Source organism: Enhydra lutris, unplaced genomic scaffold (assembly GCF_002288905.1).
Source record: "Enhydra lutris kenyoni isolate GAN:26980312 unplaced genomic scaffold, ASM228890v2 scaffoldscaffold7, whole genome shotgun sequence".
Lineage (NCBI taxonomy): Eukaryota > Metazoa > Chordata > Mammalia > Carnivora > Mustelidae > Enhydra > Enhydra lutris.
Genome location: NW_019154091.1, coordinates 29025894 through 29047001, shown reverse-complemented (window position 1 = coordinate 29047001; position 21108 = coordinate 29025894). Strand labels below are relative to the sequence as shown.

General features: G+C 35.8%; 1 protein-coding gene across 4 annotated transcripts in view; it reads left to right on the top strand.

Annotated features, from left to right (window-relative positions):
* Positions 1–21108, top strand: part of LOC111142123 (TBC1 domain family member 15) — a 65607-nt gene that overhangs the window by 4982 nt on the left and 39517 nt on the right. For 2 of the 4 annotated variants that reach the window (XM_022495098.1, XM_022495097.1), the window contains exons 2-5: positions 8121–8219; positions 8809–8883; positions 15710–15848; positions 20844–21054. In XM_022495098.1, the coding sequence (XP_022350806.1) occupies positions 8121–8219; positions 8809–8883; positions 15710–15848; positions 20844–21054 (524 nt within the window). Of the gene's footprint in view, positions 1–6016; positions 6032–8120; positions 8220–8808; positions 8884–13280; positions 13339–15709; positions 15849–20843; positions 21055–21108 lie in introns of those variants that run through there. The other 2 variants (XM_022495100.1, XM_022495101.1) reach the window with 2 other exon arrangements.

Here is a 21108-nt window from a genome sequence, read left to right as displayed (position 1 = left end):
GGAAGTACGTTTATTAAATAAACTGTATGCTTTGATGGGCCACAGTTCAGCTCTAAGTTTTTTACCAGCCTAAGAGGGTAACCTGATCCATTATAAGGATTATAGGACCCACACTCAAATAAAACCCAAAAGCAAAACCCCAGAAAACTAGTTTCTGAAGGGTAGACCAGAGAATAAAGTCTTCTGTAGGTTCTTTGTACTATATAATACAATGTAGTTCAGTAAATACAAGGTAGTTCAGTAAATACAGGGTACCAATTTGATGCCCTCAGTTCTCTGATGGTTTGACTTAATGAAGAGTAGGTTTTTGTTAGCATGAGTGGGTGAATTCAGTTTTGCATAAATACTGTTCTTAGCAGAGCTTTTGAAAGTAGATTTGAATTTGATTATAAACCCTGATTAGTTCTTAAGTTCAGCATTTTTTTTTTTAACTGTCTGTAGAACAATGTTTTAACAGTCAACCAAACAGAGAAAGTGACATTCTGTTGTGAATATTGTGGGGAGTTATAGGGACACTGCCTGTATGGACGATCTTTTGTCTTCTATAATTGGTGGACAGATTTGAGTTGAATTACGTTAATAATTTAACAGAATGAGTTGAATTTACCTATCAAAGAAAAGGCAGGAAAAAGGAGATAGCCTGAAGTAGGTTTTGGCCTTAGATCCACTGCCCTGATTGTTAGTTTACTTTCATTCATTTATTCAGCAAATACTTATTAAGCATCTGATTTGTTCCAGGCACTATAGTAGGCTTTGGGTGTATATTAAATAGCCCTTACCTTCTATCTTAAAGACTTAAGTTCTTTAGAGGGAAAATACTCAGTAGCATCCACTTCTTTGCCTTGTCTAAATAAGAAATGCAAAATGAATTTCAAGTCCTTGAAGTAGGTGCTATTTTTCCTGACTGTATTCTGAAGACCAGTAAACTGACTCATTATGAGGGCAGGGCCTGACGTGTTTCACCTGCATCTAGCCAAAATTCTGGCACATAGTATGTATTCAGTGAGTACGAATGAGCAAGAAGGTTGTTTGATTTCGAGAAATTGAACCACACAGGAATCATGGTCCTAAAACCAAAACCTCAAACCACCCAAATCCTGATTTTGACAACCATATGTCCTGTTGTATACAGTTTTCATACTTCGTTTTCCCTGCCAAATAAATTGGAAGAGGAAGTGAAAACACCACTTGTATCTTCACTAGAGATGTATTGCAGATATATTTTTGCCATATAATTTGTTCTGTTGTAGAATATCATAAATTGGTAAGTTATTAAGCTTGGAGACTCTGATACAGACTTTTTATAGTATCTCAGATATGTGTGCTAGAGAAATGATTAGGCTGTTATATTTTTACATTCAGTGCCTGTGTCCCTAGGGTAGCAATCATGGGATGGCTTTACTGCCTGTGCATTGTGTTCCTATTAGGGATGCTTGGTGCAGGTAACTGAGAATTTCTCTTTGAAAGGAGTCTTAAACATGCTGTGCATGTCTAGTAGCACAGACTTTTGTCTCAGTCTTTTTCTTCTCCTGGCTTTCCATTTGCCGGCTTCCCGTGCTTGCTTTGGCAGCACATATACCGTTAGTTTTCATTGCCTTTTACTTCATTGGAATATGATTTTTTTCTTGTTTTTCTTTCTGACTTAAGTTTGTTTTCCTATAAAGTGTAGAAATTCTTCATCTTCTTTCAAGTCTTAAGTAGTAGAAAGAGAGGCATTGCTGGTGTCCTTTCTTTACTTTCTGTAGCACAGAGGACCTACTCATGTTCACAGTATTGGAATTGCTGACTTCTTCAGATTGGAGTATGAGCATTTAGTATACTAGAATAATTTTGTCGATGTCTTTATATTATGCACCTTATGCTGATTGGCTTGTTATTGTATATCCTTTGATCAAATAAAACTTGTCAGAGCGGATCTTTGGATCTCAGCCCCAGACTAGTGTAAGAACCTTGATCAAATCACTTAACGTCCCTTTTATTTTTTCCTCCGTTACAAAGTGGGGATGGTAACACATACCTAATTGTGTTACAGCATCAAATTTGATAACATACAAATGCTGTGTAAGGTAATGCTTAATGGAAACATTATGTGCTGATAATAGAATTTTAACTTTTCTTTTTATTTGGCACTAGAGATTATGAGGAAAACCCGAGGAAAGAAATTGGAAGCCTGTTTTACTAAATGTATTGCTTCAGATGAAATGCCTGATATCATAATTATCCCCCATAGCAAAATAATTTTTTATATCAAACAAGCTTGGAGATAGCTTTTCAAATTCTAATTATTACTATTGATGGAGATAGGAAGCAGAATGTTCTATGGCAGAGATACTCCTCAGGAATCAATTCACATATAGAGTCTAAGGAAGAAGAAATAACTGTTTTTTATATTGCGTAAGATCAGAATTTTAGTTGGCCTTCTGTTTTTGTGTTTTGAGCTATTGAAGGTAGTTGATAGCTGTAGAGTAGTGTTTTATTAGACACATGTACCCAGAAGGTGGAGTGACGAGCAGATACATGCTGTAAAAAAAAAAAAAAAAGTAAAATCACTCCCGCAAAAGTAGAGTGAAGTACTATATTAAAATGAGTGATTCAAACCAAGACGATATAAAGGGAAGTACTAAGCTTTTTATGTTTAATATTTAGAAGTACAGATGGGAGAAAACCAAAGATTTTTGTTTGAAGACCATATTATTAAATAGTTAGCTGCTGCATTGGTTTATAAATTAAAGACATTTAAAAATTGTTTTTAGTCCTAAGCAACATTATTTTCTGCATCTGTGTCTAATTTCAGAAACTGCTTTCCTCTAGAGAAGCCACATAGAGGTTTTTTTTTAGTAGGTTTTTTTTTTTTTAGTAGGTTCTTGAGGCAGTAACAGTTGAAATTTAATGGATAAAGGCATTGGGAAATCTCCACTCCTTCCTTTGGTATGCATATGGTCTTGAGTCAAGTCACTGAACAGCTTTGTGTCACAGTTTATTCTTCTGTAAGATAGAGATGGAAATAAGGTCTATTTCTGACACATTCAATTTGGCTCTGAGGATTAAATGAGATGGAAATGCTTTGAAAACAATAAATAGTTAAAACTGTTATTCAATTGTTTCCTATTTGAAATAAATTATGTACTGATGCAACTAGTTTGGTCCCTTTAAATCTCATAAGACTTCATAAGGTTTAGGAGCTCAGGAAGGTAAGTTTATTAATTTCATTCTATTTCTGGCAGAATTAGTAATTTGTATTGGTTAACATCACACCCTTCAAATTAGAAAGCTGAACATGACTGCTTTCTAAAGACAGTACCTAAGTCTGGGTTTGGAGTGGTGGATTTTTAGGCATGTAATTTGTGCTAAAGAGTTAAGGAACACAGAACCCAGAATGAGTGCAGCTTGGATTTTTTGTAAGATGCCTGGTACTTAAATGCTTTTAAAATATTTTCTCAGCTGAATTACTTAGGAAGCTCAACTTTTTCTTAAATGAAAAAGAGAATAAGTAACACTTGACCAATATATGCATGGGAAAGAAAGAACTTTAATGTGCTTCAGTTAGGTAAAGTGTTTTATTTGTTTCTTTAGTATTTACTAACTTTATTAAAGTTCCAGAGTCTGTTTAGTGTTAATAGTATCACAGAATCTTAGGTTGCATTGTTAATGATACCAAGCTTTTCTGGGCAAATGAGTCTCCCTCTTTCTGCTATGAGAACTTTGAAGCTCCCTTTTTTTTTTTTTTTTTTTTAAACATTTATTTTTTTTATTTGAGAGAGAGTGTGTCTGTGTTGGGGGGAAGGGGTAGAGGGAGAGAATTTCAAGCAGACTCCCCACTGAGCAGGGAGCATGATGTGGGGCTTGATCCCATGACCCATGAGATCATGATCTGAGCTGAAACCAAGAATGGTGGCTTAACCAACTGAGCCACTCAGGAGACCTGAAAACTATGAAGCTTTTAACTACTGTTTTAGCTGAGACTTAGGTGGAAAATATGCTAACCTGTGCTTTCCAGATATGTCTTTGATCTGTTTCTCTTTCAAGCTCGAGATTTTAACGGATTTCTTTCCCTTAACCTTTCCATACTTCCATATTGTGGTCCCAGATATAATTATCTAGTTTAACCTCTTGTTTTAGAAATTGATAAAGTGAAGTCTGCAAAGGTTATAGTTTATACTGCTGCAATTTCCTTTTTTACTTATTAAAGTTATCTTTTTTTTCAAAAATTTTAATGATTTTATTTATTTGAGAGAGAGAGAGAGAGAGCATGAGAGGATTGAGGTCAGCGGGAGAAGCAGACTCCTGGCTGAGCAGGGAGCCCGATGTGGGACTCAGTCCCAGGACTCCAGGATCATGACCTGAGCCGAAGGCAGTCACTTAACCAACTGAGCCACCCAGGCGCCCCTAAAATTATTTTTTATTACTAAGCAATGTGTAACTGTATTTTAACTTCGAAATATTCAAGTAGGTTAGAGACATTAACATAGACAATTACAGTTTTCTTTCAGTCTTTCAGTATCCCATTCTCTTTTACAAGTAATCTGTTAACATCTTAAAGTGTGTCCTTCCAGAACTTGTTCTGGGTATTTTACAGTAATTTAGAGAAGCTTTAAAAAAAAAATAAAAATGTCATACTATCTATAACTGGCAGTTTTTTTCCATGTTTGATCATTTGATCTATCATTTCCTTTATTGATTTCCGAAAAGTATTCCCCATAGAATGACTGTCCTAGGATATATCTGATCATTTCACTCTGTGTGGATTTTTATATTCCTCACTTTCCTTTTTTCTCCCTCCCTCACCCAACCTGATGCTATAAATAATAGTATTGTGAATAGTCTTAAGCATATCTTTATGCACATTTGTTTAACCAACTGAGCCACCCAGGCGTCCCTCTTTATGCACATTTGTGAATAAATCTGTGTACTTTAAAGGTTTTTATCTTTATGCAAAATATACAGAATTGTCTCTTACTGCTTCCCAACTCATACCGTCCCCAGTCTTTGCCTTCTGCTTAATGTTGGTCTGGTGCTTAACAACTATTTCATTGAAGGCTATCTTGGGTTTTTGAAATCAGAACTTCTCTGGTGATCTTGTTTACTAGAAGGACTCTTTTCCTGACATATAACTTCATATCACAAGTGATAACATAACATGGGAATAACAGTAAAAGTAATGTACTTTATAATGTAGTAGCAGAGTTCTCTGGTACGAGATTGCCTGGATTTTAACCTCCACTCATTAACAGTCCCTTACTATTTGCATCGGTGATCTGAGGCATTTAACCTCTCTTTCAGTTTTCTCATTAACGCAAATGGGCTTTCCATTCTAATGATAAAGTAGGATACAGTTATTAGAGCCTGTGGTCTAGGGTTTTGGGAATTAAACTATAACCTGTGGAGTTCCTGGTGCATAAGTATTTCATAAATGTTAGTTAAAAACAGGAAGATGCATACCCATTTAAATTGATAACTAGGGCATGATGGTGATGGGTTGTGATAGTGCTTGCTTACATGTTGGTCTCCATGGTATACTGAATAGTGATGTGGTAAACATAAAATGTCCACACTACCCAAAGCAGTCTACAGATTTAATACAATCCCTGTCAAAATACCAACAGCATTTTTCATAGAACTAAAATAAATAATCCTAAAATTTGTATGGAACCACAAAAGACCCTGACTGGCCAAAGCAGTCTTGAAAAAGAACGGAATTGGAGATATAACTGCCCCAGGTTTCAAGATATACTGCAAAGCTGTTGTAATCAAACAGTATGTTACTGGCACAAAAATAGACACACAGCTGGGTGGAACAGAACAGAAACCCCAGAAATAAACCCATGTCAATTAATTTTCAACAGAGGAGGCAAGAGTATGCATTGGGGGAAATACAGTCTCTTCAACAAGTGGTGTTGGGAAAACTGGACAGCTATATGTAGAAGAATGAAACTGGAGCATTTTCTTATACCATACACAAAAATAAGCCCCAAATGGATTAAAGACCTAAAGATGAGTCCTGAAACCATATAAGTCCTAGAAGAAAGCATAGGTAATAATTTCTTTGACATCATTTATAATGACATTTTTCTAGATATGTCTCCTCAGGCAAGGAAAACAAAAGCAAAAATAAACTATTGGAACTGCATCAAGATAAAATCCCCTTCACCTATTTCACCCATCCCCCACCAGGAAACAATCAGTAAAACTTAAAGGCAGCCTATAGAATGGGAGAAGATCTTTGCAAATGACATATCTGATAAAGGGTTAGTACCCAAAATATATAAAGAACTTATGCAGCTCAATACCAAAGCAACCAAATAATCCAATTAAATGGGCAGAAGATAAGAACAGACATTTCTCCTAAGAAGATACACAGATGGCCAAAAGACACATGAAAAGATCCTCATCATCACTTATCATCAGGGAAATGCAAATCAGAACCATGATGAGATACCACCTCATGCCTGTCAGAATGACTAATCAATACAAGAAACAACTGTTGGCAAGGATGTGGAGAAAAAGAACCCTTGTGCACTGTTGGTGGGAATACAAACTGGTGCAGCCACCGTGGAAAACAGTATGGCGATTTCTCAAAACATTAAAGGAATTACCATAAGATCCAGTAATTCCACTACTGGGTATTTACCGAAAGAATACAGAAACACTAATTCAGAGGGATACATGCATCTCTATGTTTATAGCAGCATTATTTACAATAGCTAAAATATGGAAGCATCCCAAGTATCCATTCACAGATGAATGGATAAAGAAGATGTGATATACACCCCCCCCACACACAATGCAAATATTACTCAGCTATAAAAAGATGAAGATTTGTCATTTGCAACAACATGCATGGATCTAGAGTGTGTAATGCTAAGTGAAATAAGTCATTCAGGGAAATATGTGGAATTTGACAAACAAAACCAATGAACAAAGAAAAAGAGACAGACAAAAAAACAAGGACCTTAAATATAGAGAACAAACTGGTGGCTACTAAAGAGCAGGTGGGTGGGGGATGGGAGAAATAGGTGAAGGGGATTAAGAGAGGGTATGTGTTGTAATGGGCACTGGGTATTACATAAGACTGATGAATCACAGACCTGTACCCCTGAAACAAATAAGATATTACATGTTAATTGAATTAATTAAAAAAAAGTACACTTATGATGAGCACTGAGTAATGTATAGAATTGTTGAATCACTATGTTGTACACCTGAAACTAATATAATTGTATGTTAATTATATTGGAATTAAGGAAAAAAGAAAAAGGTTAACATAAACAGAAGTTTACACTCTATTCCAAACTTGTATATGTCAAAAGTACTTAGGTCTCAAAGTGATGATTTTATTTCTCTTATTTCTGTCATGAAAAAAAGTTAATTTTTGAAGTAGGTCCCAGTACTGGAATCTTAATTTATAATATTATGCTAATAGAAGATAAGTCTTAACTTGACATGGTTCAGTTTACTCAGGAGTTAACTTCAGTCTCCCTTATATTCTCATAGGATATTATTGTTCAGGACCATGTTTTAATTATATCTAACTGTAGTCTTTCACATGATTTTACATATACACGCACTCAGTAAATATTTGTGTGGATGAATACTTTAATCATTCCTAGAAGTCCTCATCATTACTCTTGAAAACTCCCATATTATTCCCTGAGTTTCTATGGTACTGTGCTACAAAACTCACTGAAATGATTTTAGTGTAAAACGTGCTGTTCTAGGAATGGTTAGAAAGCATTGATTCCTTATTGTATTTCATCTGTTCTTATTTTTGAATATTTTCATGGCCTTTTTCAGTTTGAAACCAGTATCTTGCTTAACGTTAAGAATATATTTTAAGTGGAATTCACTTGAGACATGTATTAATTAATGTGACATCTTTGTTTATGGGGATGATCAAGATTGTGATTACTGCTAAACCAACAAACTTCTATACAGCAAACTTCCTTCCAATTTATCTTAGTTTAAAGTGCTCTTAAGCCTGAGTGGTATTTTTAAAATAATACATTTGTATATGAAATAATCAGAATGTGGCTTTGTATGAAAACATCTAATTTTTTTTTAAACAAATGTCAAAATATTACTGTATAATAATGGTGTGATTTTTTTTGTTGTTGTTGTTCCAGATTATATATGAACAGGAAGGGGTCTATATTCACTCATCTTGTGGAAAAACCAATGACCAAGACAGCTTGATTTCAGGAATATTACGTGTGTTAGAAAAGGTATGTTTTTAGTAAATGATTTTATTTAATAATTGTTTATGCAGTGGTTTATCTCCGAGGCATTATCAGTAAGTTTGAATTTCATGTGTAAGGTAAATTATGTAATTGAACAGTGATGAAAATGAAACATGAAAATATTTGTTAAAATGAAAATGATGTTAACGTAGAAATGATGTTAAAAGATGCTTTATTTAAAAAAATTTTTTTAAGGTTTTATTTTTAAGTAATTTCTACAATCAGTGTGGGGCTTGAACTCACAAGCCCGTTATCAAGAGTCCCGTACTTCACTGACTGAGCCAGCCAGGCACCCAAGGAAAAAAATATTTCCAATAGACCCATAAAGTGGCATGGAATATTAAAAACTTATGTAAAAGTTTCAGTATGAGAAATTTTTTGTCATGAAAAATAAGCAGAATTTAAAAATGTACATAACATTTATTGTCAAGTAGTGGTTTACTTATGATATTGCATATTTAAAATGCTAATATTTAAGGGTTTAATTTCATTTTGGGTTCAGGGAATTAAAAATAGGTAACTGAGAATAAGATGCTGCTGAATAGTAAATATAGTCCATAATTTCTTTTTCTAGGATGCTGAAGTAATAGTGGACTGGAGACCATTGGATGATGCTTTAGATTCTTCTAGTATTCTCTATGCTGGAAAGGTACTTAACGGGAGTGGCTAAAGGAAGTACCACTTTTATTTTTATTTTTTTGTTTTTGTGTTCATTCATCATTCACATATTCATTTATTCATTCCAGTGTAAGGAATGCCATTTTTATTCTTATTTTTATTTTTATTTTTTTAAAAGATTTTATTTATTTATTTGACAGAAATCACAAGTAGGCAGAGTAGCAGGCAGAGAGAAAGGGGGAAGCAGGCTCCCCGCTGAGCAGAGAGCCCGATGTGGGTCTTGATCCCAGGGTCCTGAGACCATGACCTGAGCCGAAGGCAGAGGCTCAACCCACTTAGCCACCCAGGCACCCCAGGAAAGCCATTTTTTAAACAACTTTTTTGAACTGTAATTCATATGCCATAGTATTTCTCTTTTAAAGTGTGTAAATCACTGGTGTTAATACATATAGAGTTGTGTAACCATTACTAATATCTAATTTTAGAACACTTCCATTACTCCTTAAAAAAGAAACTGTACCTTTTAGTAGTATACCCCTCATTCCCACTTAACTCCAGCCTCTTGCAACCAGTAATCTACTTTTTGTTTCTGAGAATTTGCTTGTTGTGGACATTTCATCTAGATGGACTCATACAGTATGTGATCTTTCATGACTGGCTTCTTTCTCTTAGCCTGTTGTTTTCAGGGTTTATCCATGTTATAGCATATCTCAGTTCGTTCTTTTCCTTTTCCTTTTTCTTTTTCCTTTCTTTCCTTTCTTTCTCTTTCTCTTTCACTCTCTCTCTTTCTTGCTTTCTTGCCTGCCTGCCGAACAGCATTGCAATTATGGAAATACAGTAGTCTCCCCTTATCCATGGGGGTTACATTCTAAGACCCCCCCCCCCCATTGGATGCCTGAGACCACAGATAGTATTGAACCCTATACATACTGTCTTTTTTCCTGTGCATACCTATAATAAAGTTTATAAGTTAGGCAAATGACATAGGCATTGTGACGTGGTGTTAGGCTACTAAATGTATGTACCTACTGTCAGAAGGTAGATCATCTGCTTCTAGATGGACCTTTGCTGACCACAGGTAACTCTTTGTGGAAGAGAGAAACACCATGGATATGTGGTGGGAAGGACTACTATACCACATCTTGTACATTCATCAGTTGATGGATTTTTGGTGGTTTTTTTTTAGTTTAAATAATGCTGACATGAACATTCACATACAAGTTTCTGTGTGGACATATATTTTTCTCTTAAAAACCTAGTAGTGGAATTGTCAGGTTATATGATAGCAGTGAGTTTACCATTTGTATTGTATATTGACTTACTGTGGAATGTAGAGATTTCTGTTTTATCTCTAATTCACCCTGAAACTCCGGCTCAGTTCTCTGCGTATCTTCTCAAAAATATCTATTTACTTATTTTTAAAAGATTTTATTTATTTATTTGTGAGAAAGGAAGAGAGCGAGGACAGGCAGGGGGATTCCCAGGCAGAGGGAGAAGCAGGCTCCCTGCTGAGCAAGGAGTCCCATGCAGGACTCTGATCCCAGGACCCTGAGATCATGACCCGAGCTGAAGGCAGATGCTCGGCTGACTGAGCCACCCAGACAACCCTCTTCTCAAAATATTTCAACATGTATATGATCTTTGGATTTCATCTTTTTTTTTTTTTTAAGGATTAATTTATTTATTTGAGAGAGAGGAAGAGAGCCATTCACATGGGTGGAGGGAGAAGGGGACAGACGGAGAGAGGGAGAGAGAGAATCCCAAGCAGACTCCTTGCTGAGTACAGAGCCTGACTGACCCTGAGATCCATGACCTGAACCGAAATCAAGAGCTGGATGCTCAGCCAGCTGAGCCACCCAGGTGCCTCCAGTTTTCACCTTCTAGAGACATTTCTTCCAGAGCTGCCTTACAAGCTTGTTCTGAACTGGCTGCCCTTTTGGTTTGCTGTATAGCAGTTGTCTTGAAGATTCTTTTTGCCTCTTCCTCATAGTTTTATCTCCATTTCTTATATCCTGTGCTGTTTTTTATTTTGGTTTACTCCTTTGTTTTCATGCAGCTCTGCTGCTTCTGAAAAAAAGGATGTATGGGAGCAAAGAAATTACTTTCTTTAGACTTTTCTATCCTAATTCTGAATTGATAGCTTGGCTCACATAGAATTACAGTTGAAAAGAAATTTTCCCACGTATTTTTTAACATTATTGCTCTACATTTGCCTAATTTCCTTTATTAATATTAAGTCTAATACATTCTAACTCCTGATCCATTGTATGTTTTTTTTCACTTCAGAAGCTTTCATGGTTGTCTCTTTGTTTCTTGTATTCTAGATGTCCTCATAGTAGCCTTTGTGGTCCTTTTTTTTTTTTTTTTTTTTTTTTAAATTTTATTTATTTATTTATTTGACAGAGAGAAAGAGAGATCACAAGTAGGCAGAGAGGCAGGCAGAGAGAGAGAGGGAAGCAGACTCCCCGTTCAGCAGAGAGCCCGATGTGGGGCTCGACCCCAGGACCCTGAGATCATGACCTGAGCTGAAGGCAGGGGCTTAACCCACTGAGCCACCCAGGCGCCCCTTTGTGGTCCTTTTTATCCATTGTTCTGGGCACTTGATGGGCTCTTTTAATATGGAAACTTGTGTTCTTTAGTTAGTAAGAAATGTCGAATTATTTCCGTGATGATTTTTTTCTTCTGCTCCATTTTCTATTTTCTTTCTTTCTTGCACTCTTTAGACCTGGATTGGTCCTCTACTTTTTTAATCCTTTCTTTCCTGTTTTTAATTCTGTGTGTGTGTATGTGTGTGTATTTTTTCTAGGAAGTTCCTTCCATTTTTTTCTAATCATTCCTCATTTTCTTTCTTTTTTTTTTTTTTTTTAACTTTTTTTTCCTGTTAACATATAATGTATTTTTAGCCCCAGGGGTACAGGTCTGTGAATTGTCAGGCTTACACACTTCACAGCACTCACCATAGCACATACCCTCCCCAATGTCCATAACCCAAACACCCTCTCCCTACCCCCCACCCCCTGGCAACCCTCCAGTTTGTTTTGTGAGATTAAGAATCTCTCATGGGGGAAAAAAAGTGTCTCTTATGGTTTGTTTCTATCCCGATCCCATCTTGTTTCATTTTTTCTTTCCCTATCCCCCAACTTCCCACTTTGCCTCTCAAATTCTTCATATCAGGGAGAGCATATGACAGTTTCTTTCTCTGATTGACTTATTTGACTCAGCATAATACCCTCTAGTTCCATCCACATTGTTGCAAATGGCAAGATTTCATTTCTTTTGATTGCTGCATAGTACTCCATTATATAAAAATATATATACACATGTATACACACACACACACACACACACACACACACACACACACCGCATCTTCTTTATCCATTCATCCGTTGATGGACATCTAGGTTCTTTTCATAGTTTGGCTATTGTGGAAATTGCTGCTATAAACATTCGGGTGCATGTGCCCCTTTGGATCACAGTGTTTGTATCTTTAGGGTAAATACTCAGTAGTGCGATTGCCGGGTTGTAGGGTAGCTCTGTTTTCAATCTTTGAGGAATCTCCATGCTGTGTTCTAGAATGGCTGCACCAGCTTGCATTCCCACTAATGGTGTAGGAGGGTTCCCCTTTCTCCACATCCTCGCCAACATCTGTCGTTTCCTGACTTGTTAATTTTAGCCATTTTGACTGGTGTGAGGTGGTACAATTTTTTTTTTTTTTAAGATGTTATTTGTTTGTCAGAGAGAGTATAAGCAGGGGGAGTAGCAGGTAGAGGGAGAAGCAGTCTCCCTACTGAGCAAGGAGCCTGAAATGGGACTCAGTCCCAGAACCCTGGAATCAGGACCTGAGCCAGAGGCAGATGATTAACCAACTGAGCCACCCAGACATCCCAGGTTTCTTCAGTTTGTTTTTGTTTTTGTTTTTTTTTTTTTAAAGATTTTATTTATTTATTTGTGAGGGAGAGAGAGCACAGGCAGGGGGAGTGGCAGGCAGAGGGAGAAGTAGACTCCCCGCTGAACAGGGAGCCCAATGTGGGACTTGATCCCAGGACCCTGGGATCATGACCTGAGCTGAAGGCGCACTTAAGTTAACTTAACTCACTTAACACTTAACTGACCAGCCACCCAGGAATCCCTTAAGTTTCTTTAATTTTATTTTTCAGTTCTTCTGTTGCCTTTTTCATTTTTGCTATAATTTTAATTTCTAAGACATTTTATTGTAAGTGTCCTTTTTCCAGTCCTTTGTAAAATAGCATCCTGATCTTTATGGATATATCTTTCCTTATTTCTAAAGAGTTTAAAGGTAGTTTTAAGATGTTTTTATCTCTATATAATCTGTTTCTTCTAATTGACTTTTTTCTCCTTGTTTCATTTGGACTTTTTTTTTGTGTAGACTCTTGCCTTTGATGTTTGGTGATCTTTGTCGTGTGGTGCTTATTATTTAACAGCAGACACAAAAAAAGTGATCGACTATCCTCTGTAGGTATAGGTAGGTATGGGTAGGCTTGGTAATCCCTTGGGGGAATCCCTGATGTTAAAATTAGATCCTTTCTCTTGGGCTAGTCATTTGCCTGAGATTCCTGCAGATTCCCTCCTGGAGAGCGTATGCCTGGATGCCAGTGTTCTGGGAACTGAGTGGAGAAAGAGAGCTGGAATCTCACTTATTCATTATATAGATGGACTTTTAATTAATTCTTGTTTTCAGTGTGTTATCCCTTTGCTCAGTGTGCTTGGTTTCTCCTAATCCAGAGATAATCTGTTTTATTTTCTTTAACAAGTAACCCTCCAGCCTTTTGGACTTTTGTTAGTACTCTTTTTAGCTTGACCTCTACCCTAATTTCCAGAAGTACTTGATCGACCATTTCCAAGCCTTTGGGCTGATGGCTCTCTGTAGATGTTTCTTAAGTCTCCCCATTGATTTCATTCATTCAGTTTTCCTCTCTGTTTTTTCAGTCTACTTCTTCATTTTCTTGTGCTTTTATAATATCTTTCTGTTCCTACAGATTTTCCTTTTTTTCTTTTTGAAAAATTACAGTAGCAGTACATGAGTACATTCTTGTAAAAATATTCAAGTAATACAAACAATAGAAATCGAAGTCCTGCTTTACTAGAATCCTGTTCTTTATCTGTCCCTGCTTAGTGTATCTTGCCAGACTTTTATCTCTACACATTTCATTATTGGTCTGTCGAGACCTAGTTTTTTTTTTTTTTCTATGTCTTTACACTGTCTTTCATATTTTTATTTTTTACTTAAATGGGACAAAAAATTGAAATTCATCTTAACTTGCTTTTCTGTTTGTTTGTTTTTTTTCTTTTAAAGATTTTATTTATTTGAGAGAGAAAGAGAACAAGCAGGGGAAGGGGTAGAGGGAGAAGGAGAAGCAGACTCCCTGGCAAGGGGAGAGCCTGTTGGGAGGGCTTGAGGGCTTCCACCTGAGTGGAAGGCAGACACTTAACCGACTGAGCCACTCAGGCATCCCAAGTTTCTTTAGTTTTTTTTTTGTTTGTTTTGTTTTTTAAGATTTTATTTATTTGTGAGAGAGAGTGTGCATGTGCAGAGGGAGGGGCGGAGGAGGAAGGAGAGGGACTAGGAGAGAGAGAATCTTGAGCAGATTCCACGCTGAGTGTGAACCCAATGTGCGGCTCCATCTCAGGTCCTGAGATCCTGACCTGAGCTGAAACCAAGAGTCAGACACAACAAGCCAAGCCACCCAGGTGCCCCTTAACTTCTTTTTTTTTTTTCTTTCTTTCTTTTCTTTTTTTTGAAGATTTTATTTATTTATTTGCCAGAGAGAGAAACTGCGAAAGAGGGAACACAAGCAGGGCTGGAGTGGGAGAGGGAGAAGCAGGCTCCCCGCTGAGCAGGGAGCCCAATGTGGGGCTCCATCCCAGGACCCTAGGATCATGACCTGAGCCGAAGGCAGACGCTTAACCTCTGAGCCACCCAGGCACTCCTTAACTTATTTTTCTTTGATTGTTTCTATAGTTGGATGTCTTCTATATGCTTGTTCCTTCATATTTCTTCTTGACTTGCTTGTGCATACCATTTGTTTTTCTGTTTTGATATTTGCCTATTTCTAAATAATTTGGTAGGTGTTGTTTTTGTAGTCTGGATGTTTTTCTTTTGTCTGCTGTACATTTTGAAAACATTTTCACCCAGTCTTGTTTATTTTTAACATACCTGTGCTACCTTTTATTGTATAGGAATTAAATATTTTTATTTAAATTATTAATATTGAATTTTAGACTTTTGGTTTTATTCTCTTTTAAAATGTTAAGTTTTGTAGAACTATACATGTGGATATGTTATTTATAGCTCTTAGCAAATTTTGACTGAGAAATATGCAACCAGTGGTGGCTTAAATAAAATTGCTATCTTGGTTATTTTTCTCAAATAACTACAGATCTACAGGTTTGGAGTGATTCTCCTGTTTTTTCTCTTGCAGTCATAACATGGCTGCCATATTTTTAGGCATCATAGCTACATTCAAAGTAGGGGAAAGTGGAAAAGGGATGAGGCTTTTTTATTAGGAAAGCAAAAGCATTTCCAAAAGCCCTGCAGTTGACCTCTGCTTTTATTTCATTGGCAACACTAACTGCATGGGCAAGCTTTTCTTTCTTGGCGGGGGCGGGGTGTGGGTGAGGGGGATGACCACATGGTATGGGGTTGGGGGATGTGGAGAAGTGGTGGGGATGGAGTGGGTGGTAGGTGAAGATAGAAAAGGATAGGAAATAGTGGTTGGTCCTCCCACCAGTGATGTCTGTCATAATCTCCAAACTTTATGGAGAAGTTGAGAATATGTTGTTAAATTAAATTCTAGTTTTAGTACCTAAATATTTTATATGTATATTTTTTTTAGGACTCCAGTTCAGTTGTAGAGTGGACGCAGGCCCCAAAGGAAAGAGGTCATCGGGGATCGGAACATCTGAACAGTTACGAAGCAGAGTGGGACATGGTCAATACAGTTCCATCTAAAAAGAAACCACATACCACTGGAGGTATGAAGTAAATCTTTTGAAATCTAAAACTGATCTGCTACAATATAATAAAAATAAAAGTGCAGAGAAAATTCTTTAATGTTTCTCTATCACAAGGATGATTTGGTGCTTTAATACATTGAACTCCTATTTTAGTTATATTTCCTCTTCATCTCTTTTTGTTGGCTGTTAACTTTGTAAAAAAAAAAAAAAGTCCTTAAGAATACATATTCTGTTTTGTAGTTATTCATGGCAGAAAATAGAAACACTTTAAAAAATTGCTTTAGATTTCTCTCATGCACGTTTTTCTAGCCTTAAAAAAAAAACAAACAAACATGTTATTTCATCCTAAAGCACCAGGGGGAGATGGAGTATACCACTAAATCATACTGTTCTAATTTCAGTGCTTACTGAGACCTTCACAGCTCATTATAGTCTCCCATTTATGTATGTCCAGTGACTGTTCTCCTTTATGTATTACATGTGTATATTTAAATCTGTGTTGCTTTGTGGTGATAATCTACATGTAGATAACAAAAAAGAGCCAAGCTAACAGCCTGATAGAACATATATACTACACCAAATATGATTTAGGTAGCCCATTTAATGATGTAGTCACATCTATTTGTGATTCCTTTAAAAATAGTAAATATACAGAGTTAAAATGTTTTTTTTCCTTATTGATTAATTTGTGTTTTATAACTAAAAGGACATTTAATTTCTTGCTGATTTTAGTCTGATTTTATGATTTATCCACATTTCCCAATTCAGAAAACCTGGCCAAAATTGGCTAGAATGTGTAATGCTACATTTCTACATCATTGTTACCCAGTGAATCTGATTTTCATGTATGGCCTGGGGAATCACTCTCATATACAATAGTTACACTTTGTACTGTATCATTTCTTGGAAACAGTGGCAATTAAGAAGTTAATAGTAACTCATAAGCTTTTGGTGAATTAAAATCAGGTCATGCCGGTGTGTTGTTTTTGGTTTTTGTTTTTTTCCTTTCTGGCATTCTTTTTCTATTGAAAGTGAAGGTTCTTACCAGAACAATACAAAGTGTTAAGATAAGACCACAGGGTTTTAGTATATTTAGCATGTAAAGTGATTTTTAACTGCTCTAGATTAGATCTTCAGGATTATGTGAATTGTTCTTTTTTTCTTTGTTGTTGCCTAATATTGTTGATTTCTTGAAAATGAAAATGTCAGGCAATTGGAAAGAGCAAGGGAATGAGTTTTCAGAATTCCATAAAAGAAAGAAGCATTACATGTATGAGAAGAGCATAATCTGACAATAAACATCTTTTTAGATTAGCAGTTTTCAGCTTTGGCTGCACATTGAAATAACCTGGGGAGGTTAATATTTTTTAAAAAGTATTAATGCCTGTGTTTCATCCCAATGAATTAAATCAGACTCTAGGGATGGAAACTAGGCATTTGTATTTTTTAAATGCTGTCCTGTTGATTTTAATGTGCAGAACTGAGAACCTGTGTGTAACTGTGTAGTTTAGCAAAAAACCACAGATGTAAATACTGCTTATATGGCTTGGCCATGCACTGTGACTTATAAAGAGCCTTTATTTATCAATTATTATAAAAGTTAAGGAGACATTTTCTTTTTTTTCTTAGTATTTAAAAAAATTTATGAGTGTATACAGTAGTAGAAAATGGTATTGAACACAATATGACCCAGTATGCATACACGTGCACGTATTTGGCAGGAGTTACGAAGTATAGTACATTCTATCCCATGCCATCCCTTCTTCTCCCAGACTATCTCATCCAATTATATCTCATCAAAAATTCTTCCTAAAGGAGATACTTTCTGAGCTTGGTGTTTCAGAGTTCAAATTTATGCCATTATGAAACATTTTTATATGTTTAAAAAGCATTTTTTCTAATTTTATTCATCATTGTATAGTTTTCCTATTTTATACTTTTTACTTTTTTTGTGTGACAAAGGAAATTGGGACAACACTTAGAAAATTGACTATTAAAGACTTAACTTTCTTTATATTTTTTAAGAGTTTCTATTACAAAGTCTTTGTTTTCATATACCAGATTAAATGTTTTAAAAATGTTTCTTCCCAGAACAACAGATTCCCATCATATTCTGTACACCCATCCAAATAAAATGTCATGTCCTTGGTGTTAATTCTGTTCAAGACATATAGGGACTTACTGAACTGTTTTAGTTTTACTCTTCTTCTGTTATGGTTGGTTGTCCCATGTCATTGTGTTGGGGATACTTCTTACATGTATTTGGTAACATCATTCATCAAAATAATTCATTTTTTTAAAGATTTTTATTAATTTGAGAGAGAGAGTATGCATGCAGGCACATGGGAGGGAGAAGCAGACTCCCTGCTGAGCAGGGAGTCTGATGTGGGACTTGATCCCAGGACTCCAGGATCAGAAGCATGACCAAAGGCAGATGCTTAACCAACTGAGCCACCCAGGTGCCGCAGAACTAATTAGTTTTATTTACCTTTAAGAGAGAAAAGGAAATTTTGAGTTAATTCGAATTTGTTAGTTTTCTTTTTGTAACCCTATTTCCGGTTAGCTATTGCTGGTAGACTAAATTGCAGGTTTCTTTTATGTTGACTTGGTACCAGATTATTCATTTATTCAGTGGATCTTTGAGTACCTGCTATGTGCTAGTTACTCTTCTAGGCATTGAGATTATAATTATGAACAAAATAAAGTTCTTATTCTCATGAAGCTTATTATGTTCAAGTAAAGGGGCTTCCAGAATTGACCTGTAATGTTTCTTTCATTGTTTATCAGAGCTTCAAGTGAGGAAATGTATAAGGCATTTTCTATTTCATATGTGATGTGTTTCTTCCATTAACATGGAAAAAATCTGTGTAAAAGTTTTATTTTTGAATATGCACAAACTCCTGATAATTCATAGAGCTTGCATGTATTTATATTTTTCATATGATTTTCTTGCATTAATTTATAGTCTTTCTATGTAATTTAAGAACTTAATTTTTAAAATTGTCTATAGTTTTTCATTGCTCTGAAAGTATTTTTAGTCTTTGCAAATAATCTAGTAGTCCTAAATACATTTGCATGTAAATGATTCAGGAAGACATTGGAATTCTAGAATTGTTTTCACTTTGGTATTAACTTGTAGTGGTGTTATGAGCTCTGATATAAATTCCAGTGAAATATGATGTAGTCAAGTGGGCACATGGGGCTTAATGTAGTATCAGACTTAGGTGTGAGTGCATCATCTGAGCTGGTATGGAACCTAGGCAGGACACTGTAGAGATAAATCACTTTATAGTCTTTCTGGACTTCTTTCAAATGATACTTAAGTGTCCATGAAATAGTGATGATGCCTGTATTTTTTGTAGGTAGAGTTTCTGTAAGCTGTAGATTTCTTTGTGTCATATTAGGAGATCTGTTTGTTGGAGCTGATGGAGCTATGGTGTTCCCGACTATTATAGGAAGGTGACATATATGCAGGTCAGCACTGATCTACCCTTTTATTAAGTTCTGTAAGCACATTATCTTCTATGCAGTTTATGTTTGTGGAGCTGATAGTGTGGAGTTGAGTTAAGATCTTGAATAACAGGATAGTGTAACTGTTCTTAGGAAATAACATTAGAGAAATGGATTTTTAAAATTTCGGAGATACGATATGCGTATGTCCAAGTTAAAATAGGTAAAAATGGCATTTTTGGATAAAAATTATAAGTAGTAGTGGGAAAGTAACATTTTTCCCCTTGTTCTTTAAAGTTTTATTTATGTATTTTTTAAGCTGCTTGTTATCAGGTATGCTATTGTTCACAAACCTAAGATTTTTTTAAGCTTCTATAACTAGCCCTCAAACTCAGAAAATAATTTATGTTACTATAGTTTGGATTGAACTGAGGTCTTACTTTAGTAGATTGAATTTGTGGAAGATTGAATATATTCATTCTTTTTTCTTAAAAATATGGAATGCTTCACAAATTCACGTGTCATCTTTGCATAGGAGCCATGCTAATCTTCTCTGTATCGTTCCAATTTTATATATGTGCTGCTGAAGCAAGCACTGTATTCATTCTCTTTGAAGCACTCACAACTTAGTTATATTTTCATCCTCAACTCCCCACTGCTCTTTGGGTTTTTGCAAATAAAATGTCTGTTGGTATATTTACTCCAGTGTTATTATTATTTTTTTTAAAGATTTTATTTATTCATTTGACAGAGATCAAAAGTAGGCAGAGAGGCAGGCAGAGAGAGAGGAGGAAGCAGACTCCCTGCTGAGCAGAGAGCCTGATGTGAGGCTCAATCCCAGGCCCTGGGACCATAACCTGAGCTGAAGGCAGAGGCTTTAATCCACTGAGCCACCCAGGCACCCTCCAGTGTTATTTTTTTATACCAGTGTATTTACCTTCACTCAGTGTAGTCTAGTAAAAATAATTGTAAAAGGAAGTGAGGAAGTAAAGGGTTTTTTTATTTTTAATGACTCTCCAGGAGCATCATGCCATTTGTATTTGGCAGGGGATGGGGGGAGTGGGCAGTGGAAAAGAGTAACATTTATTGAATATTTGCTATATAATTGGCACTATACTAATTAGTGAAAAGTATGATCTCTTTTAATTCTTAGAATAACATTGGGAGGTAAGTATAATTATCTCCATTTTTACAGATGAAGAAACCAAGGCTCAGAGATTTTCACTTATTTGCCCCAGATCATTCAGTTAGTAAGATGGTGGTGCTGTAATTTGAATCCAGCCTGCATACTTCCAAAGCCATAGTCATTTTTGGACAAGCTTTTACTTGAAATAGGGATAACATTTTTTTCACTTTGTATTGCAGTAAGATGATTATTTTCAGAACTCTTCTTTTAAGAAAATGTATATTGCCATTTCTAATACAGGTAGAAGCCATAGTAATGTGAATGCTATAGTCATTCTCTAGGTTCAACAAGTATCTGTTAGGCAGTCATGAAAAGCACTGTCAGTACCTTTTGAAAGGGTGAACAAAAATATTTTGCCCCACTTTCTTGTTTTTAAGATGCTCCAAGTCATAGAAATGGGAAAAGCAAATGGTCATTCCTGTTCAGTTTGACAGACCTGAAATCAATCAAGCAAAACAAAGAGGGTATGGGCTGGTCGTATTTGGTATTCTGTCTAAAGGATGACGTCGTTCTCCCTGCTCTGCACTTTCATCAAGGAGATAGCAAACTACTGATTGACTCTCTTGAAAAATATGTGGTATTGTGTGAGTAAGTATCAAATTATTTTCTACTTATGAAACTGGATTGTTGTATTGGTCCCAA